The sequence below is a fragment of the Haplochromis burtoni genome, unplaced genomic scaffold (assembly GCF_018398535.1).
Source record: "Haplochromis burtoni strain Fernald_Lab_line unplaced genomic scaffold, NCSU_Asbu1 Contig_520, whole genome shotgun sequence".
NCBI classification, from domain to species: Eukaryota; Metazoa; Chordata; class Actinopteri; order Cichliformes; family Cichlidae; genus Haplochromis; species Haplochromis burtoni.
The window spans coordinates 266,870-285,222 of NW_024582881.1; the positions used below are offsets into that span (position 1 = coordinate 266,870).

The following is an 18,353-nucleotide window of genomic DNA, read 5'->3' on the forward strand; positions in this document are numbered from 1 at the left end:
ACGATTAAATGTATCACCTGATTACTTTAGTGTAATACTGCGGGGGAAGCTCTTTATCAGTAGGAAAAGTTGTACAAAAGTTGTCAATGCAGTGGGCTGCATTGAAGTCTTTGTCGTGGCGATTTTGGCTTCCAGACATTATGTTTGATACCACTGCTCCAGGAGGTTTAAAACAGTATTCATTATAACATTGTGCGCAGCTCTCTGATCTGTTTCTTTTTAGATTCCCCTTTAGTTTTCTACACCGTGCATAATAGGTATGTCAATTCAAACTGTTCTACCATGTTTGAATAGACATTTAGGAAAAGAAATAGAGTAGGGGTTAGAAATGAGTTTATTAGGGTGGCAACTCAGGTTGAACAGTTTGGAGAAGAAATGTTTTCGTGACTGCTCATACAAGGGAACTCGTGTTTCTCTGTTTTGTTTTGTTTTTTAAATTGAGATTAATTGTATCAACACTGTTTTCATGCAAGAAAGTTTATCTTTATTTTACAAATTACATTGAACAAGTAGGGGACATAAAGAACAGTTTCTCAGTACACAAAATTAAAACCATATGTATATTACATTCAGGTATTTGCACGCAGCCATTGAGCTTCTCACTCCTTTGGTGTTTTCTTCAGTTTGGTCTTTAGCTCTGCCATCAGGGGATTTCCAAATCCTCTGTGGACACAGAAGAAAAATAAATAAATACATTTTTAAAAAGTCAGAAACAGGACGTGTCTTTTCTGGTGACTGTTTTTTTTTTCCCCTTTTGCCATCCTTACCCGGGATGTTTTGGTGGCATCCATTTAGGCTTCTTCGGTGCCTCCTCCTCCTCCTGTGGGGGAGCGTCGTTCTTCTCCTCTGGCTTTGTTTCAGGTTCCTGTGGTAATTCCGTCATTTTAATGATACATATATATATCTTAACTTAAGAGGGAAAAAAACAGGTATTTAAACACTCTTAGCAGTACCTGTGACACTGTTTCCTGGGTATTTTCGTCTTTCACTGCCCGCTGTGTCTTTTTTAAAACAGGAAATCCAGCACCGAGCCCTAAGAAAAGCAAACGTGTGAAATCATTTGGAAGTTGTGAAAATAACAGGATATAAAGACCAGAGAAAGTCTTAATAGACTATCAAGACTAAGATATTGGGATTCATGTATCATGAGTGACCTACCAGGGAGTTTTATTCCAATACCTATGCCTCCTAAAGGCACACCTCCAGGGAGTTTGACCGGCAAACGTGAAGATGGTGTAGGTGTGGGTGTGGGTTCCTCCGAGGGCATATGGAGCAGGGAGCGGGGATTTTTAGGTGGCCTTACACGAGGGTTCTTAACAGCAATTCGTGACCTTTGCACAGCAAAGTCCAGCACAGGGCCATCCACCTGTAATGCCCCAAAAGTCTGTTATGAACATTGTTTGATTTTAATCAAAAATTTTTTTATGCCATATAGAAACAATACCTTATTCTCATATTCGATTGTTGGCTCTTCGGCTACCTGGGCCTCGTTTAGCACAGGAAATAAGGATGAATGTGCAGGCTGTGGTCTATTCAGTGTGTCCTTCTCAGGTTCACTTTGTGAGTCGCTTTCAGATTCTTCAGACTCAGCGGGTTTGAGGTCATCTGAAGAATCAGACGCGGTTACCTCAAGATGCTCCTCCTCAGCTTCCACCTTCTTGTCATGCGAAGGAGAGCTCTGTGTTGTCATTGTTGTTACATCTGCTTCTTCAACATCCTCATACGCTTTCTGTGATCCACTTTCAGTCTCTAATGTTTCAGCTCTTTCTTCTGCTTTTTCTTGAGATTCCTGGTTCAGATGTGATTGAGCTTCTATATCAGCGACCGATTCTTTCTCTGTCTCGGCTGATTCCTCTGTCAGTAAGTCCTGAGTTTGAGGCTGTGCGATAACTCCAAAGATGTCTGTGGACACGCTAGCCACCAGCTCATGGATCCCCTGGAGTGAGTCAGTGCTCGTTGATTTCAGCAGCTGAGTCTCACTACTCTGAATACACGATTCACTGAGAAACTGGTTCAAAAATCCAGACTCCACAGTTGATGAAGACTTTTCTGTGTCACTTACTGCCTCAGATTCCCTACAAATGGCCTCTGCTAGTGACACTTTCTCATTCTCTGTTGATATTTCACCCTCATTTAAAGTGTCTGTTTTGGCGTCCAATAGCTGCCCTGGCTTGGGCTCTTCTTGTCTAATCTCATCAGTGTCCTCTGACATCACCGCCTCAATCCACAAGTCAAGGATTTCTTCATCAATTACGTCTTGATGTCCACTGACTGAACCGCCTTTTTCCTCTGATGACGTCACTGGCAAATCCTCTGGTCTGGGCTCGTCAGCTGTTTCAGCTACTATTATTTGTGTCTCACTTATCTCAAGTGCTCTGTGTGGCGACTGATTGTTTATCTCCTGAGTCTCAGAGTGTTGAGATATTTCCAATTCTGCATTCAGAGGAATCTCTTTGTCTCCTCTTTCTGTGATTAGCTCACCTGCAGTTTCTTTAGTTATCTGTAAATCCATTTCATTTAAGGTCTGGATTCCATTTTCTGCTTCCTCCTCTTCATCTTCACAACCCCTTCCTTCTTTTTCAATGGCTTTATCTTGCATTTCAACAGAGGTATCATCAATGGATATAGGCTCAGTTTCAGCTAAGTGTCTCACAAACCCATATTCACTCGTGTCTTCTTGTAAACTTAACGGTCTGCTGATGCTTTGATCCAACTTTATGGCTGCTACTGACTCCTGAATGACGAATCCAACCACTTCTGCTGCAACCGCTTCTCTTGTTTCACCTCCTGTAGATCCTCTGCCACCATCATGCAGCCCTTCTGATCTCCTTTCAGTCTCGTCCACTACACCAACATGTGTTCCAGTCACCTCTGTCTTCATTGAACTTGTCAGTAATTTTCCTTCTTCTTTGTCAAGTCCCGATTCTTGAATTACTCCTTCAACAAGCTTGCTCTCTGCCTCTAGTTCAAGGTCCGGTGTTCCTTCGTGCTCCTCCACAAACAAACCAAAGCTCGTCTCAGTCTCTTCTTTGCTTTCTTGTTTGTCTTCCATGGACTCCTTCAGCGGTAAATGGTCAGCTCCAGTCCTGCAGTCACTGTTTTCAAGGCTCTCCTGATCTCCGCTCTCCACCTCTTCTGGTAATTGAGTTGCCGGGATTTCCTCACAATCTCCTGCTTCCAGGAACCTTTGTGTTGTATTTTCATCGGCCCTCCGAAGCTCATTGTTATATTTGGAAACTCCCTCTTGAATTTCCTCACACGTTGGAGTATTTAGTTCCTGCAGCACGGCACACTGGCCTTCACTGATCCCCGGGAGAGTGTTTTTAAATTCTTCGTCTGTTTCCTGCGTCGTTTCGCCTTTGGGCTTTACTGTAACTGAGGTGCTTGAATCTATAATTTCGTTGTAAAATTCTCCGGTGTAGGATTCACTGGAGACGCTCTCCTCTTTTTCTTGGTCTTGATCAATGAGTCTCTCTTCTGAAATATCTGTTACTGTCACACCGGTCTGCCTAGTTTTGGTCTGCACTCCTGGGACTCTCATATCCTCCTCGTATTCATCTGTGAATCCAGCTGTGTGCAGCTGTGAAGCAGTCTTCAGTGCAGCTTCTTTACCGGATAAATCATATTCAGTTAAAAGATTTTCTCCTTCAGTGTCTTCTGCTTCTGTTCCGATGTTCTCGTCCAGATCTGGCACTTCTGTTGTCTCGTTGACGGCAGGCCGCTCTGTCTCAACCCACTTCTCTTTCTCACCTTCATCATTTTCACTGCTATGAGTCATTGCATAAGATTTTGTGATAACAGTGAGCATAACCACTGATGTATCTGGCTGGTCTCCAAAAGCTGAGAGCTGATTTTCAGCTTGACTTGTTTTCTCCTCTGACTTGATTACATTTTGAGAGTCCAGTTGTAGCATAATATCACAGGCTTCTGATTCTAAACCTTGATCATCTTCATGCTGCATTTTATCATCTTCTTCCTTTAACTCAGTTTCTTTAATGTTATCTGTCATTGGATGATCTTCCAGTGTCATTACATCATTTTTCTGTACCTCTGCCTCCTCTTCTGGACTTACATCTGTACCTATGCACACTTTCACCTCAGTGTCGGTTTTATCATTGTCCTCTGCTGCCTCAACAGTTTCTGGCTCTAAATCTTGTTCATCTTCATGCTGCAGTTTATCATCTTCTTCCTCTAATTGAGTTTCTTTGCTTTCATCCTCTCTTGGATGTTCATCCAGTGTCGCTGTATCAGTTTTCTGTAACTCAGCCTCTGTTTCCTGCTTGTGATCATCCAGTACTGGACTTATATCTGTAGTTATGCACAGTTGGACCTCAGTGCCCTCTGCTCCTAACTGCTGTTCATCTTCATAGTCTGTTTTATCATCTTCTTCTGGTACTTCAGTGTCTTCTACTTCTAAATCTTGTTCATCTTCATGCTGCATTTTATCATCTTCTTCCTCTAACTGGGTTTCTTTAGTAATTTCATCCTCTCTTGGATGTTCATCCAGTGTCACTGCATCATTCTGCTGTTCTTCAGACTCTATTTCCTGCAGGCGATGGTTATCATCATCATCGGACTTAACGTGCATGCATAATTGCTTCAAATCTCTGATTGTTTTCTTCTTTAAGTGCTTGAACATCATCTTTTATCTCATAGTTTCTTTGTTATCTCTGAGTATCCGTGTCGCGTTCATCTGTAACACTGTTCCTGCTTGTGATTCCACTGTTATCTGTTTATTGCTCAGCCTCTGCTCCTATGCTCATCTTATAGTTGTAATCTTCTTTGGTCTCAGTTACTCAAATTGTTCACTCATGTGCATTTTCATCCTAACTGGTTCTTTAGTTTATTGGATTCATCCAGTGTCACTGCATCATTCTGCTGTTCTTCAGACTCTATTTCCTGCAGGCGATGGTTATCATCATCATCGGGACTTAAACTTGTGCTAATGCACACTTTTATCTCAGTGTCTTCTGCTTCCAAATCTGCATGATCTGTTTTTTCATCTTCTTCCTTTAAGTTGTCTTCTTTGAACATTTCATCTTCTATTGGATGATCTTCCTCTAATTGAGTTTCTTTGCTTTCATCCTCTCTTGGATGTTCATCCAGTGTCGCTGTATCAGTTTTCTGTAACTCAGCCTCTGTTTCCTGCTTGTGATCATCCAGTACTGGACTTATATCTGTAGTTATGCACAGTTGGACCTCAGTGCCCTCTGCTCCTAACTGCTGTTCATCTTCATAGTCTGTTTTTTCATCTTCTTCTGGTACTTCAGTGTCTTCTGCTTCCAAATCTTGTTCATCTTCATGCTGGATTTTATCATCTTCTTCTTCTAATTGAGTTTCTTCAGTAATTTTATCCTCTTTTGGATGATCATCCAGTGTCACTGCATCATTCTTCTGTATCTCTGCCTCTCCTTCGTACGTATGAGCCTGATCTTCTGGACTTATATCTTTGATACTTCGATACACGTTTATCTCTGGGTCTGCTTCTAAATCTCGCTCTTCTTCATGATGAAGTGTATCATCTTCTTCATTTATTTGGGTGTCTTTGATAATTTGGTCCTCTCTTGGATGATGATCTGGTGTCACCGTATCAATCTTTTGTACTTCTCCTTCCCCTTCGTGCACGTAATCCTCCTCTTTTGGACTTTTTGTCATGCATACTTTGAACGCGTTCTTTTCTGCTACCAAATTGTCATCATCACAGTGCATATTGTTATATTCCTCTCTTACTTCAGTGGCTTCTGCTTCTGAATCTTCTTCCTTTTCATGATCTGCTTTAGCATTTTCTTCCTTCAGCCGGGTTTCTTTAACAAGTTCCTCCCTTCCCGAATGATCATCCAATAACACTGCATCATGCTCCTTTACCTCTCCCTTTCCTTTCTGCATGTGATCCATATCATCTGGACTTATACCTGCAGCTATGCATGCTTTTACCTCAGTGTTTTCTGCTTTTAACTCTCGCTCATCTTCACTGTGCAGTTTATCATCATTTTCTTCTTTTCTCAAAGTGTCTTCTTCTTCAAGGTCTTCCTTCTCTTTATTATGGGTTTGATCCTTTTCTCCTTTTACTTGGGTTTCTTTTATTTTTTCCTCCTTTGTTGGATGATCACCGGGCAACCCTAATCTCACTGTTGCATTCTCAGCATCAGTTTCCTCCTCAGTTGTTTCTTGGCATGTTGCAACCTCGGACAAATTTTGTGGTCCAGAAGCGGCATGTTCATGTTCATCATTTCCAGGCCCTGCAAGTCTTGCACAAGTGGGCATTTTTTCGATCTCCATCGTGTGTCGTTCATCTTCTTTTGCTCTTGAATCATTTGAATGATCATTTCCTGTCTTGTCACGCTGTTCCTCTCTCTTGCCCTCACCATCCTCTTTGCTCTCGTCAACTTTTCTCAGCTGGGTTTTGTACTGCATGTTTTCTTCATCAACCCCTAAGTCGATTTCTGTGGTGCAAAGTTCCCATTCGACAACGGGGCGAGACGAGCTCAGCAGAGAGGATGTTGCGACAAGCTGCTCCTCCTCGACACCTTCTCTGCTACTGTCACCCTCTGTTGAGTCAGAGGGAGGGTGCTTGATTTCAGCTGCAGATTCCTGATTTGTGTTTGGGTCATTGTTGACAGTGTCAGCGGGCTGTGGCCTGATGAATCTGTTTACAGCTCCAGTTATGTAGTACTAAGAAAAAAAGGAAGGAAAAAGAAATTTGCATTATGTAACACTTTAATTTGCAGCATCAATAAAATCCAACAAAAGACAAAAGTGTGAATATATTTGTTTTCCCCGCATTGATTTATTTTCAGTCATTCCAGGTAGTTTGTATAGCCCATGTTTTTTTTGGTTTGTTTTTTTTAAAGATGCACAAGTAGCATTTAAAGACTCTTAGTGTCACTGCATTCAAGGCTATTTACACAACAGTTTCTTTCCAGCTTTGCAGAAACTTCGTGGAAGTCTTTTCCTGTTTCAGCACCACAATACTCCCATGCACAAAACACAGCCATGAACAGGAAGAACCTGACCGGCCTCCATGGAATCCTGACTTCATTGATTATAAGTTACATTAACTGCTAATGTATTAAAGTAAAAAGAAAAATTCAATGTAATAGACTTTAACCCTGTCAGTGCCCACCCCCCAAAAACAAACAAACAAACAAACAAACAAACAAACAAACAAACAAACAAACAAACAAACAAACAAACAAACAAACAAACAAACAAACAAACGAAAGAATTGCATAAAAATGAGAATAAGAATTATTTGTATTATTTTTGTTTCATTTGTTAAGATGTCCAAAAAACACTCCTGTTAAAAAAAGAAAATAAAAATCATGGTCCATTCTTTACAGGATTGACCAAAACACAAACATTTTATAAATACAACATGGCAAACATAAAGCATTTAGTTTACGCTGAGAAACATCTGCATTTATTTCAACTTATGTCTTTTTGAGGATCTCATGATATTTTCTTTGTTTAGCTGTTTATTTTATCTCCAACATCCCCATATTTGTCTGTTGTAGCTGGTGCACACTGTTCACCAACTACTTGCTGGTGAACACACTTCACCAGCAAGTAGTTTGATTGTATTAAGATTTGTTTGTGGGCATCATGTCCTTTATTGGACACAGAAGTGCACACAATAGACTCAGAAGTGGGAAGAAGGAGTGTGAGTAAGCAGACTCAAACCCAAGCACCTAGAAAGGAGACTCAAGCCTCCAGAATATGGGTCACCTGTTCAAACTGGTGAAACAGGCTTTAAAACATCAGAATCTGTTTATTTTCATTGTATATCACCAAGTGTCACAATGGCTATCGAGACCAGCTGTCAGGCGACTAAACTGTGACAATAACTACCTGCCACGTCTGAAAAGCAGGTTGATGAGAGAAGCGAGAGCGGTTTAAAAGCAGATGTGAGTCCAAAATAAAGAGATGAAAGGAGCTGAATTTTTTTTGTAGATGTCATGCGAACTGTTATTAGTTGATGTGGGTTCATCACTACCAGAAATGTGAAATAATTAAACATCCAATCCAATTATATTTTAATCTAACCTAAAAAACAGAGTTTCATGAAGTGCTGTATGAAGCAGCAAAGCATGGCACAGCAATAAAACAATAAAAACAGTGATGAAGACAAAGTAAGAACACAGCACTATCATTCTGGGTTAAAAGCCAAGTAGTTTAAATTAGTTTCAACGTGTGTTTTAAAAAAACAGGCAACCAGCGGGAAATCCTAACATGGACAGACAGATAATTCCAAAGTCTATGGCTGTGATAGATGAAAATAAAAAACCCAAACAAACAAAATCCCCAAACAGGAAACATAAATCAGTGCACCCTAAGCAGAAGTGAACAACAATAACAGCAGGACTCTGAAATTTAAACCCAGTAAATGGTACACCTGCGTTTCCTGTTTGTAAGACTGTCTCCTGTGTAATAACAGTCTCAAACAGTCATTGCGCTCCGGGATGCACTGTGAGGAATCTCACTAATGCTGCAACTGCAAGGAGCGCACATATTACAAGGATCAGTTCTCAGAAAGAACTGCAGACAGTCTCCAGCTGATGACCAACAGAGCAATCAGATCTCAAACGTCTGCTGTGATCTATAATCATAATCTCTCAATCAGCATCCAGCAGGTTAATGTGCACTTTGAAGGAGAAAAGGTTTCAGCAGTTAATAAAGGCTTCTGTCTAAAACAGAGAAGCTGTTCCAACAGATGGACAAAAGATTTCTTTGAACTGTTAAGCTTTGATTTGCACTTAATGTTTTTACTTTTGAAGAATTACTTTATTTGAACCTGTCCAGGTTCAAATAAGCATGGAGAAGACTTCTTTGTCTTGGACGTGAACATGCCAGTGATTCACAGACATCCCCTCTCTCTCTCCCTCTCCCCGAGAAAGGGAGGGGGTAAGCAGAGACATTGCATAAGGCGGATATGCGTGGAGAGAGAGAGACCCACTGACACACAGGAAGAGAGACTATTTACATCCACGTTTGACGGACTTAAAAGTTTAAAACACAAATCTTTCGTTTCGTTACAGGTTTGGATTGAAATGATGACGGCTTCTCACCCAGACTGTCCACAAAGTTCTCTCCATGCGGGACACGGGACTTTCAGGGTCCATCCTTACGCTTCCTCCTTGGTCACTCTCTGACCATCTGACGTGACGTTCTCGTTATTAAAAAAAAATCATGGACAAACCAAAGCACTGTGTCACTTTAGTTTTCCCCCCCTAAGCGGTCTTTGCAACCAGGCAGAAAGTCAACAGAAAGTTGCAGCCAAGCGCGTCCAGGATGGAAACACATCAGCTGTTAGTGGCCGTTCACTTCCTCCCCCTAGAACTGACATATGTCCGGGGTATGATAATGAGGAAGAGACAGATTAACACACACATTCACACGTTAACATAAGAAGACGCGTTGCAGACTTTGCGGATGTGAATAATGAGCATAGCCACAGGAAAAAAAAGTTCGTAAAACTCTGTGACAGATACCGAAGCGCTGCTCTGAAACGGCGCTGCCAGGATCCACCTGAGAACACGCATTCATGATTAAATGACTGAGACCGCCACGTAAATAAGCACATGTTTATTGTTTGCATGAATACATTAATGAAATGTAACACAGAGGATACCTTTTGATTGAATTAGACACCATTCAAAGAGACCCATAAACCAAGAGAGAGTCATTATTTTCACAAGTTACAAAAATAAATCATAAGGCATATGCACGAGCAATAAAATATTTCTGAAGAGCGCTTCTTGACTTTATGAATCTTCTTTTTGTGCATCCTAAATGGGTGACTTCACCAGCCAGTTGTTGCTGAGTGCTGCTGCATATGAAGGATAATAATACAATGCCTTTTATGGGTACATAGAGAGCTGTGCAAAGTCTCAGAAATAGCTCCGGCTGATGCGATATGAGTCAGCTGATCGCCGCAAGTCTTAAAAAACAAACAAACAAACAAACAAAAAAAACAACGAAAAAACATCTGGGGGCGTGAAGGTGGCCTGTTCCAAACCACCAACCCCCTCCCCCCGCTCATGACACACTGTAGAGTCAGGTCAACTGAGCACGAAAGAGTCACATTGGCATTAGAAAAGAGCATGTCCCAAATTTGGTTTCATCTGATTTTAGCTTCTTAAAAAATACCTTATTTCCAGTGACGTCATTGACCAATTGGACGTGACTCACCTCTAAGTTCCATTATTAAGCAGATATCTCTCAGTGAAAATGTTTTTAGCCCTTCGTACTGTCACCATCGAATCAAATGCTCACAAAGTCACAATTATTCTCACTTTTCATTTGGTTTGTAACTCTGGGGCAAATTTTAGGGCTCTGTTATTTTTATATAGAACGATTTCTAATGGTAGTTAAGCAGCTGTTTATGTTTTTATATGTAGGAAATAATATGCAATTTCTACAACATGGAAGAGGTGGAAGTAAGATAACCGTTATTTTTACAATCAAAGAACTGAAACGGTGCGCTGCAGTATCTACGGGGAGGCTGTTAACATATTTGCAGCAGAAGTAGCTGCTCTATGAACTCAAAGGCAGAAGCTGCAAGCTAAAGAACTAAGAAGTTATATATTTATTGGGCTCAGCTGCACAACACCTCCTCGCAGCACTGCGGAGGCGGTGCTGCTGTGGTCAAGAGTGGAGAGTAAAAAAACAGAAAAGAAAAGCCCAGCGTCAAAGCAGAAGTGCCTTTTAAAACGAGAAGTAATTTCCGATACGTCGGTTGACCAACAACAGATATCTCCTTTGCATGAGGCTTGCTGCAGTAACCTTTTCTAATAACTCATTATCACGAGAGCCTTGAAAGACTAGAATATTTAGCTTTTATTTCAAAACGCTGATTAAAGCTAATCAATTACTGTTGTAACATTATTTGTAAAAAAAAAATATTAATATTTGTAAAAATAAGCAGGAAGGAAAAAATAAAAGAATGTCAGAGTAAGAATAGACTAAGAATATAAATAAATGCATGATCACATCATAAACTGTGTCAGTAATAGTTCATATTTTCTGAGGGGATAAATATTAGATACATTATAATAGAAATAGACTGATGCAGGACTTTCATGCAGTGGATGAATTCTCCTCATTGGGCTCTGGAAGAGGAAAAGAGCAAAACATGAGAAAAACTCTCCCCTACTCCATGTGATCGAATTAGCCTCTTCCTGTACGGATAGATAACAGCAAGTACTCGATAAGTGATTCTCTGGCCTTACTGAGGTTACTTCAACAGGAGAAGGGCTTAAGTGTTCACCTGTCCATGTCCGGTAAACAGGAAGCTTGAGAGCAGGGTGCGTGATCTCCACGCAGACTCTCAGACGTGCCCTCTCGTTTTCTTTGAGAACCCTGCTCAAGTTGACCTTATTGATGTGCAGCGCGCTCGGGTCGTCCTCTCCGTCCTTCTCGCCGTCTGACGTCGAGTCCTCATCCCTGTCTATGGTGTTATTCTCCTCATCCACGTTTTCGTCGATGTACTGTATTCCTTCGATGTCGGGGTCTGTGACTGCCGCTTTTGTTTCTGAAAAGTGATGAAAGTTCAAAAAACACATACAGAGCTGTATATTTTTGCTTTCTTACGATCACCCTCGCTTGTAAAATGAAAGTGGACATTTTAATGCACACCAAAGAAAGATTTACTTCAGTGCTTATTTTCCTTTAAAAATAATCCTAGGGGATAGCGTTCCACGTTTAGTCTACCAGACCATAGACAGTAGAAAGCATTCAGACTTTCAGCTTTCCAGGTGTATGTAAACTGCATTCTATCCGACGGCCAGTTGATGGCGACAGTTGCATGGCAAAAAGAATAAAATTGAGTCTGTTTCGTATATTTTGGTCACAATATGGAGGATTATCTATGATATGAAAAGCTCATTGTCTAATGAGCTGTCAGTCCCAGATCATTAGCCAGTGTGGGTGTAGTATTAAACTCAAAACCATCAGAAACCAGTGGGTTCCATCTGTATTTTATACCATCTTTGACTCTAAGAAAGGTTACAACTGAATTTGTCTTATCTATCTATCTATCTATCTATCTATCTATCTATCTATCTATCTATCTATCTATCTATCTATCTATCTATCTATCTATCTATCTATCTATCTATCTATCTATCTATCTATCTATCTATCTATCTATCTATCTATCTATCTATCTATCTATCTATCTCCTTTTACGTGTAGATATTTATGTATCTCAGTACTTATTGCATATCCATTTGTTTGTCTCTTCAGCGGTTCGTTTGTCTGACTCGGTTGGCTTGTGGACATCTCCAGGGCACACACGCTTTTCATTTCTCTTTGTCCGTCATCTCCGATCTCCTCCGTCTCATTGGACACCAGTGGCAAGAGCGTGGGTCCTCCTGCTGACCACTGTAACTTGGCCTTTGGGTGACCTCCCTTCAACAAGAGGGAGAACACACCAATGCCTTCGCTGCTCCAGCAGACTGAGATTGATGGAGGAATGGATGGAGAGACTGAGGAACAAGGGATACAGATAGTTACTGTTGGAACATCCTTGAGACTTTAATCGTGCAGTTTAAAAAGCAGGTAAAAGTGCGTCAGTCAGTCCTACCAATGTCAGCATTTCTCCAGTGTTTCTCAACAGGATCCTGTAGGGAACAGTGCCTCACTCTACAAATAATCCCTCCTCTTTTGTCGATTTTCTCCTGATTTGTTGCCCTTCTCTTCAGAGTGGCTGTCGCCCTGTAGCGTCTGGGTTCAGTCTGTATGGGGCCCCATATCTCTCCTCCCTCTATCACCTCCTCCTCTCCATCATCTTGCTCTCCCTCCCTGAATCTAAGCCAAGTCACTGAAATGTTCGGAGGGTAGAAATCTGTGATTTCACATCCTAGAGTTTGATCTTGGGAAATGGTGGAGCTGACAATTTCAGATACGCACGGCCTCCTGATGAATCCTGTTTGGGATCAAAATAAAAAAATAATCTTTGATTTTTCAACATTTCCCCCATTCCCTCCTCATCCCTCATCCTTACCTCTGGTCTCCCGGGTGATGGGCTGCTTCAGGGCAATGTGGTGGACGCTGACCCAGACTTTAGTTGCTCCTTTCTCCAGTTCAGCGCGGGGAAGTTTACACTGGCTGTAGGCTGAAAAGAATCCCTCCGAATTGGGCCGAGGGGAGGACGATGCCTGAGACGCCACGGGGCTGAGCTCACCGCCCTGGCAGAACCAGCGGAAAGTGATGACGTCTGGATGGAAATGGGATGCTCGGACTGTCAGGCTGATGACATCTGGAAGATGGAAATGTCATCAATGGTAGCCTCCTGCAAACAGGTTAACTTTAAATATGCAATACAAAAGGATAGTCTTCTTGAATTACCCGAGTCTCTTTGTGTTTCTGCCAGCTGTATTTCTGACACCTCAGGAGGAGCTGGGCAACAAAACATACAAGTGATTCAGCTGCAGGACTTACAAAAATAAACTGAATAATGGAAAAAAAACATGTTCTTACACAGAACAGTGAACTTCTCCGACACCCTCTCCTCCACGATCTTGTCCTTGCCTATGTAGGACACCTGGCACTTAAACACAGCACCCTTGTGGATTGAAATCTTGGGGATGAAGGTGAGCGAGGAGATCAGCTGTTGAGTGCCGTTTTTGGACGAGTGCAGCGGCCCCTGAGTGTGCAGCTTGTAGTAACCCATTTCACCTCTGGAGGGCAGCAGAGGACCTTTCTCTGACACTGGGGAGGTGAGAGTTAGACCATAGGGTAGATGGATGGTGATTAGGGGGTTACAGAGGCAGTTAAAGTTAGCTTTGGAAGTCCCTGTGAGTGTCAGGTGGTCAATTGTTAGATCAACGTGTTAAAGAGGGGGAAACAGAGGACGTTAAAGGGTGTTTGCGAGAAAAATCCAACATGTGTAGCACCAACACTTGCATTTCATTTCCCCAGTTCCCTAAACAACCAGCTTCCATCACCAAGAATTGCTTTAAAGATTGATTCTGCTGTGCTTTAAATATGTGTAAATTAATTCCTTCATTCAAACAATAAGTGTAACAGCTGGAGCACAGAAAAAAAAGGAGAATGCGACGCATCCTACCTGCGAGGGAGTTGTCAAAAATAGGGGTGTCATTGAGAAACCATGCGGTCTGCACCTGGTCCACCCTCCTGCCTTCAATGCTCAGCGACACCCTCCCCTTTTGACCTACTATCACTCGGGGAGGGAGGATGATCCCTGACACGCTGAGAGATTTCTGTTTCTCTGAGCAGGGTCACAAGCAATTATAAAATAAGAGACACTGAGAGAGAGAGAGAGAGATAAGGTGATATATTCACATACAAATATGCCTTTAAATTCCTTATCTACAGCTCCACACTTGGAGTAAGGTGAATAATGCCATAGTGAACATCAGTGGATTAAAATGTCTTCATGCAAGCACAATCATTTGCGTAAGGAAATCCCAGAAATTTGGATGAGTGGTGAAAACACAGCATTCAGATGAAGAGATTCAACTCTTTGGTGTCGGTGGACCTTTTTTTTTGATAAAGATCAGAATTCAAAAGGGGGCGCTGTTGTGTTGTAATGCTTTTAGCTTTTCTGTAAGGATGAAGCTTACTTGGAAACTACAGTGGGAGAAAATGACAAACGTGAAGTCACGCTCTTATTATTCAGAACTTTTTCAAGGCTTTTCTCGAGTATGTGTATTTTCCGAGACTAAAAAAAACTACAACTTCCTCCTCTCTAAAGGTTTTGTACAAACTTAGTTCCTCCTTAGTCACAAAGGACAAAAATAGACGTTTGCCTTATTTCTTCAATCCCTTGAGTATCACAAATCTCCTGCTGCAGTTACTGCGTGGTGAGCTCTGACTCACCATCTCTTCTCCTCCAAGAAAAGCCAAAGCAAAGCAGGAAGACCAGCACTATAGAGATGCACATCATAGCCACGGCTGCTTTGGCCGAGTTATTCAGCACTGGGGCCTCATCTAAGAGGAAGCAGAGAGAGATATTTATCAGATGATTCAAAGAAGGACCGGCAGTAAGAAAATAATCCAAGCAATTTTTAGTCAAAGCATTGTGTTACTTCATTATGATCTTGTGAATTGCACATTGAAAAACTGGGTCATACTCTGAGGATCCAGCTTGTCCAGGTATGCTGAGGTACTGACAGGATTCACTAAACCAGGCTGGTTCATGGCACACTCCACCTTGCCACGCTGTGCCCTCTGCTCGGGGCTTAAAGTATAGTAGCGTCTGGTTCTGTAACTCCCATCTGGTTTCTGCTCAGTGACAGGCAGGTCAGGGAGGGTTGTGCCATTTTGATACCAGGACACAGACACTTCCTCTGGGTAGAAACTCTCCACGTCACAGTAAAGAGTAAGAGGAGAGTTTTTGGAGGTTGTTGGCAGGACAGAAAGCCTAAGAGTGGAAGGACCTGAAGAAGGGTAAAGAAAGTATTTTTTAAAAAAGCTTGTGGTTTGTCACAGGCTTCATCAGATTAAAGGATTTAAAGAACAGAAGTGACGTTATGGAGTGATAGAGGATGTAATATTAGAAATACTGTGAGAAATACTGACAGGCCATGAGGCATTAAGGCCACTAATGTGGAAACAGTGACTCTCAGTGACTCACGGGTGATACTGAGCTGAAAATCCAGCTCTTGATAGTTTCCACTGTGTGAGACTTTGCAGCCAAAGGTCACATTCTGGTCCTCATGGGAAGGATAGAAGGTCAGGTTGCCCACAGCCCTGTAGTACCCATCTGGGGTCAGTTCAACTTCAACCTGGTAGGGAGGTTGAATCACTTCTCCCGCTCTGGTCCAGGAAAAAGAGACAGGAGGAGGGTAGAAACCGTCTGCATGGCATTTAAGCTGGGTCTTAGTGTCCAGCACCACCCACTGATGAGGAACTGAGAGAGTGGGAGATGCTGAAGGGGGTGGGGGGAGAAGAAGAAATTAAATTGAGCTTAATTTTTAGATTCAGATGTGATCATAGGTGAGAAAAAGGAATCAAAACCACGAGAACAGAAACAAGACGTACCGATGATACTAAATGTAACGTTGCTGTAGTGCAGAATAGTAAAGTTGTAGCTGATGGTGCATTCATACATCCCCTGCAGGTCAAGACTGGCTTTGAGGACGACCAGCGAGAAGTCCCCATTGACGAAGTCAGCGTTGTCCCAGCTGAAGCCTTCCTTTATTTGGGTTGCTGCTTTTCCAAACGAGGCGATTTCAGAGCCATTTTTTATCCAGCTGACTGCGATCAGAGACTGGTTTATGTTGTCCCCCTCAGCAGAGAGCGTCACGTTGCAGGGGAGGGTTGCGTTTGTATTTGGACTGGCCTGAATTTCACTCGAAGACACTGAAAGTAGAGAGAGATGGATGGAAAAAAACAAAACGGGAATCATTAAGGCTCCTTACTTCAACACATGAGGGCTTGTAAGATGCAATGTGCCCTTTTTTGTGTGGTTGGGTCTGCATTTCAGGAACCCCCCCACACCACCACCAAAAAAAAACTATGTTACAGACAATACTATGTTATGATCAAAAGTTGTTACATATTCAGTAAATGTTTCCAGTGCACTTGGTAAGAAGTGCCATGACTTCTTGAGTTATTGGGTTGTTTTTTTGTTTAACTCTTGTCCTGTAACATTTGTGAAAGAACTTCTTCTTTAGAAAGAAGAAATATCACAATCTTCCTCTTACAACTGGAAAGGTTGCCGCGAAACTGACTGACAAACCAGTTACATGACCTTATGGCATTTTCCTGTTTTTGCTGATGCAAAACAGAACCATTTGAGTTCTTTTAAAAACGAAAATAACCCAAGACAAAAACATGCACCTTGTACATATATTGTTTAGTGGAAGATACAAAATTGTCTTTCTAATGTGTTTGACTTAATTATGTAATAAATGTCATTAGAAAGCACCGAGAACAAAGTAAAACCGTAAAAGCAAATAGCTGTCTAAGGCTGGACAAATAACACTTGTCCAGTTTGTTGACTTAAATTGAATGAACAGTGAATACATTCTCTCTTTTCATCCCTGAGAGTAAATCAGTAATCTGACTACACTTTATTGATTCAGTGCAAATACAAGGCCTTTAAGACAGGCCCGGCCATCCAATCAGCTTAATTAGTAACTAGTACAATAAACACTTCTTGGCAGGTGTAACACAAAGCGGTGGAAAAATTTCCATCAGCATGAAGCGCTTATTTACGCTTCTCGCTAAATGACGGGTCGATCAAAGCAGATTAACAAGAAACCTAAGAATGGAGGTCAAACTGTACTGTTGACGCTTTTGACAGGCTATTTTTGAAAAGCACCTCGAATCAGTTAATAGCAAACTTCGTGCTGATGCACCAAAGAGGAAGAGGTTATTTTTCGTTTATACTCACTGATGTCACTTTAAGTTCGACATGGTGGAGAGAGACTTATATTGCATTACCAGGTTTATATTACATATTTTCTAGAAGTTAAGCTGTGATGCATTGTGTCTGATGGGCTGTTAATACTGTGCCACTTCCACTTAATAAGCGGCTGAACTTCACCAGACATTATAAACCCAACAGCCGCATTAGGCAGCACTGGCCACACTGGCCTATAAAGAAAACAACAAAAGCTACATGAATATTAAAAATCACTCATGTCTCACTTCACATCATATCGCACTGTTACATACACTGTAACTTAATCCAGGAATCAACACAACATAAAGGTCAGGTGGATGCTCACAATGTCTAACACTTAAGGTCTTTAATATGCACCATCCATACTAAAAGATTCACTTATAGCCCACCTGAGGTAGCCCACCTCATACCTTGTCATCAGCCAGAGTAAGATCAGTGCCGCCTCTGTAAACATCCATAATACTCACCATGCTTTATCAGAGTCAGGAGGACAGCATAGGCGAGGACTTTACACTGCATGGCTGGGCTTGTCTTGAGACCGACTTCTTATCATCAGGTCCTTTTCCCTGTCTTATATAGAGCTACGAGGTGACAGTGGGCGGGATTGTCCTGCAAGTCGGTGAAATAAGAAATATCGTTCCTGGACCTCGGGAGTGAAAGGAGGCCCTTGATATGTGTACGTTCCTCCAGAAGCAAGCAAGGCCTGGAGAGCAACAGGGTGGAAACGGGAGAGAGGAAAAAAGGAGGGAGATGTGCAGGGACGCACAAATGGGGAAACTGGTCACTTAAAATTCAGACGGGCCTCAGGCCAAGGTTTCGGGGCTACTTTACATTGGTGCAGTGTTGCCACGAACAAACAGAGTGAGTAATCCCACTGAGTTTATGTGGGCAAACACTCAGGCGAGACTACAACTCTTTTCTGTCTGTGGGAGGGTTCGGGTGCCGATGCATTTTGCGGAGAAAAGGAGGTTCTTTTATG

General features: G+C 41.9%; 2 protein-coding genes across 5 annotated transcripts; both read right to left on the bottom strand.

Moving 5' to 3' along the window:
- Nucleotides 1–461: 461 nt before the first annotated feature.
- On the bottom strand, nt 462–9,368 carry si:ch211-136m16.8 (titin homolog). Of its 3 annotated transcripts, XM_042214122.1 has the most exons (8): nt 9,066–9,368; nt 5,266–6,672; nt 4,900–4,959; nt 1,445–4,546; nt 1,159–1,366; nt 954–1,033; nt 768–865; nt 462–663 (listed from the first exon to the last, which is right to left on the bottom strand). In XM_042214122.1, exons 1-8 carry the CDS (start codon nt 9,117–9,119, stop codon nt 600–602), a joined length of 5,073 nt encoding a protein of 1,690 aa, XP_042070056.1. In that variant the 5' UTR covers nt 9,120–9,368; the 3' UTR covers nt 462–599. The 3 variants fall into 3 exon arrangements, with proteins under 3 accessions (XP_042070056.1, XP_042070055.1, XP_042070057.1); XM_042214121.1 differs by having other exon boundaries at nt 4,900–6,672; XM_042214123.1 differs by lacking the exon at nt 4,900–4,959 and having other exon boundaries at nt 1,445–4,185; nt 5,055–6,672; nt 9,066–9,367.
- A 199-nt stretch (nt 9,369–9,567) lies between these two features.
- Nucleotides 9,568–18,125, bottom strand: si:ch211-180a12.2. 2 transcript variants are annotated; one of them, XM_005947335.3, is made up of 13 exons: nt 17,842–18,125; nt 16,006–16,326; nt 15,599–15,892; nt 15,096–15,401; nt 14,842–14,952; nt 14,069–14,230; nt 13,480–13,710; nt 13,348–13,398; nt 13,004–13,258; nt 12,584–12,925; nt 12,213–12,485; nt 11,267–11,530; nt 9,568–11,108 (listed from the first exon to the last, which is right to left on the bottom strand). In XM_005947335.3, the coding sequence occupies exons 1-13, from the start codon at nt 17,891–17,893 to the stop codon at nt 11,077–11,079; spliced, it is 2,694 nt and encodes an 897-aa protein (XP_005947397.1). In that variant the 5' UTR covers nt 17,894–18,125; the 3' UTR covers nt 9,568–11,076. The 2 variants fall into 2 exon arrangements, with proteins under 2 accessions (XP_005947397.1, XP_014184723.1); XM_014329237.2 differs by having other exon boundaries at nt 13,480–13,794.
- Between the last annotated feature and the right edge of the window lie 228 nt (nt 18,126–18,353).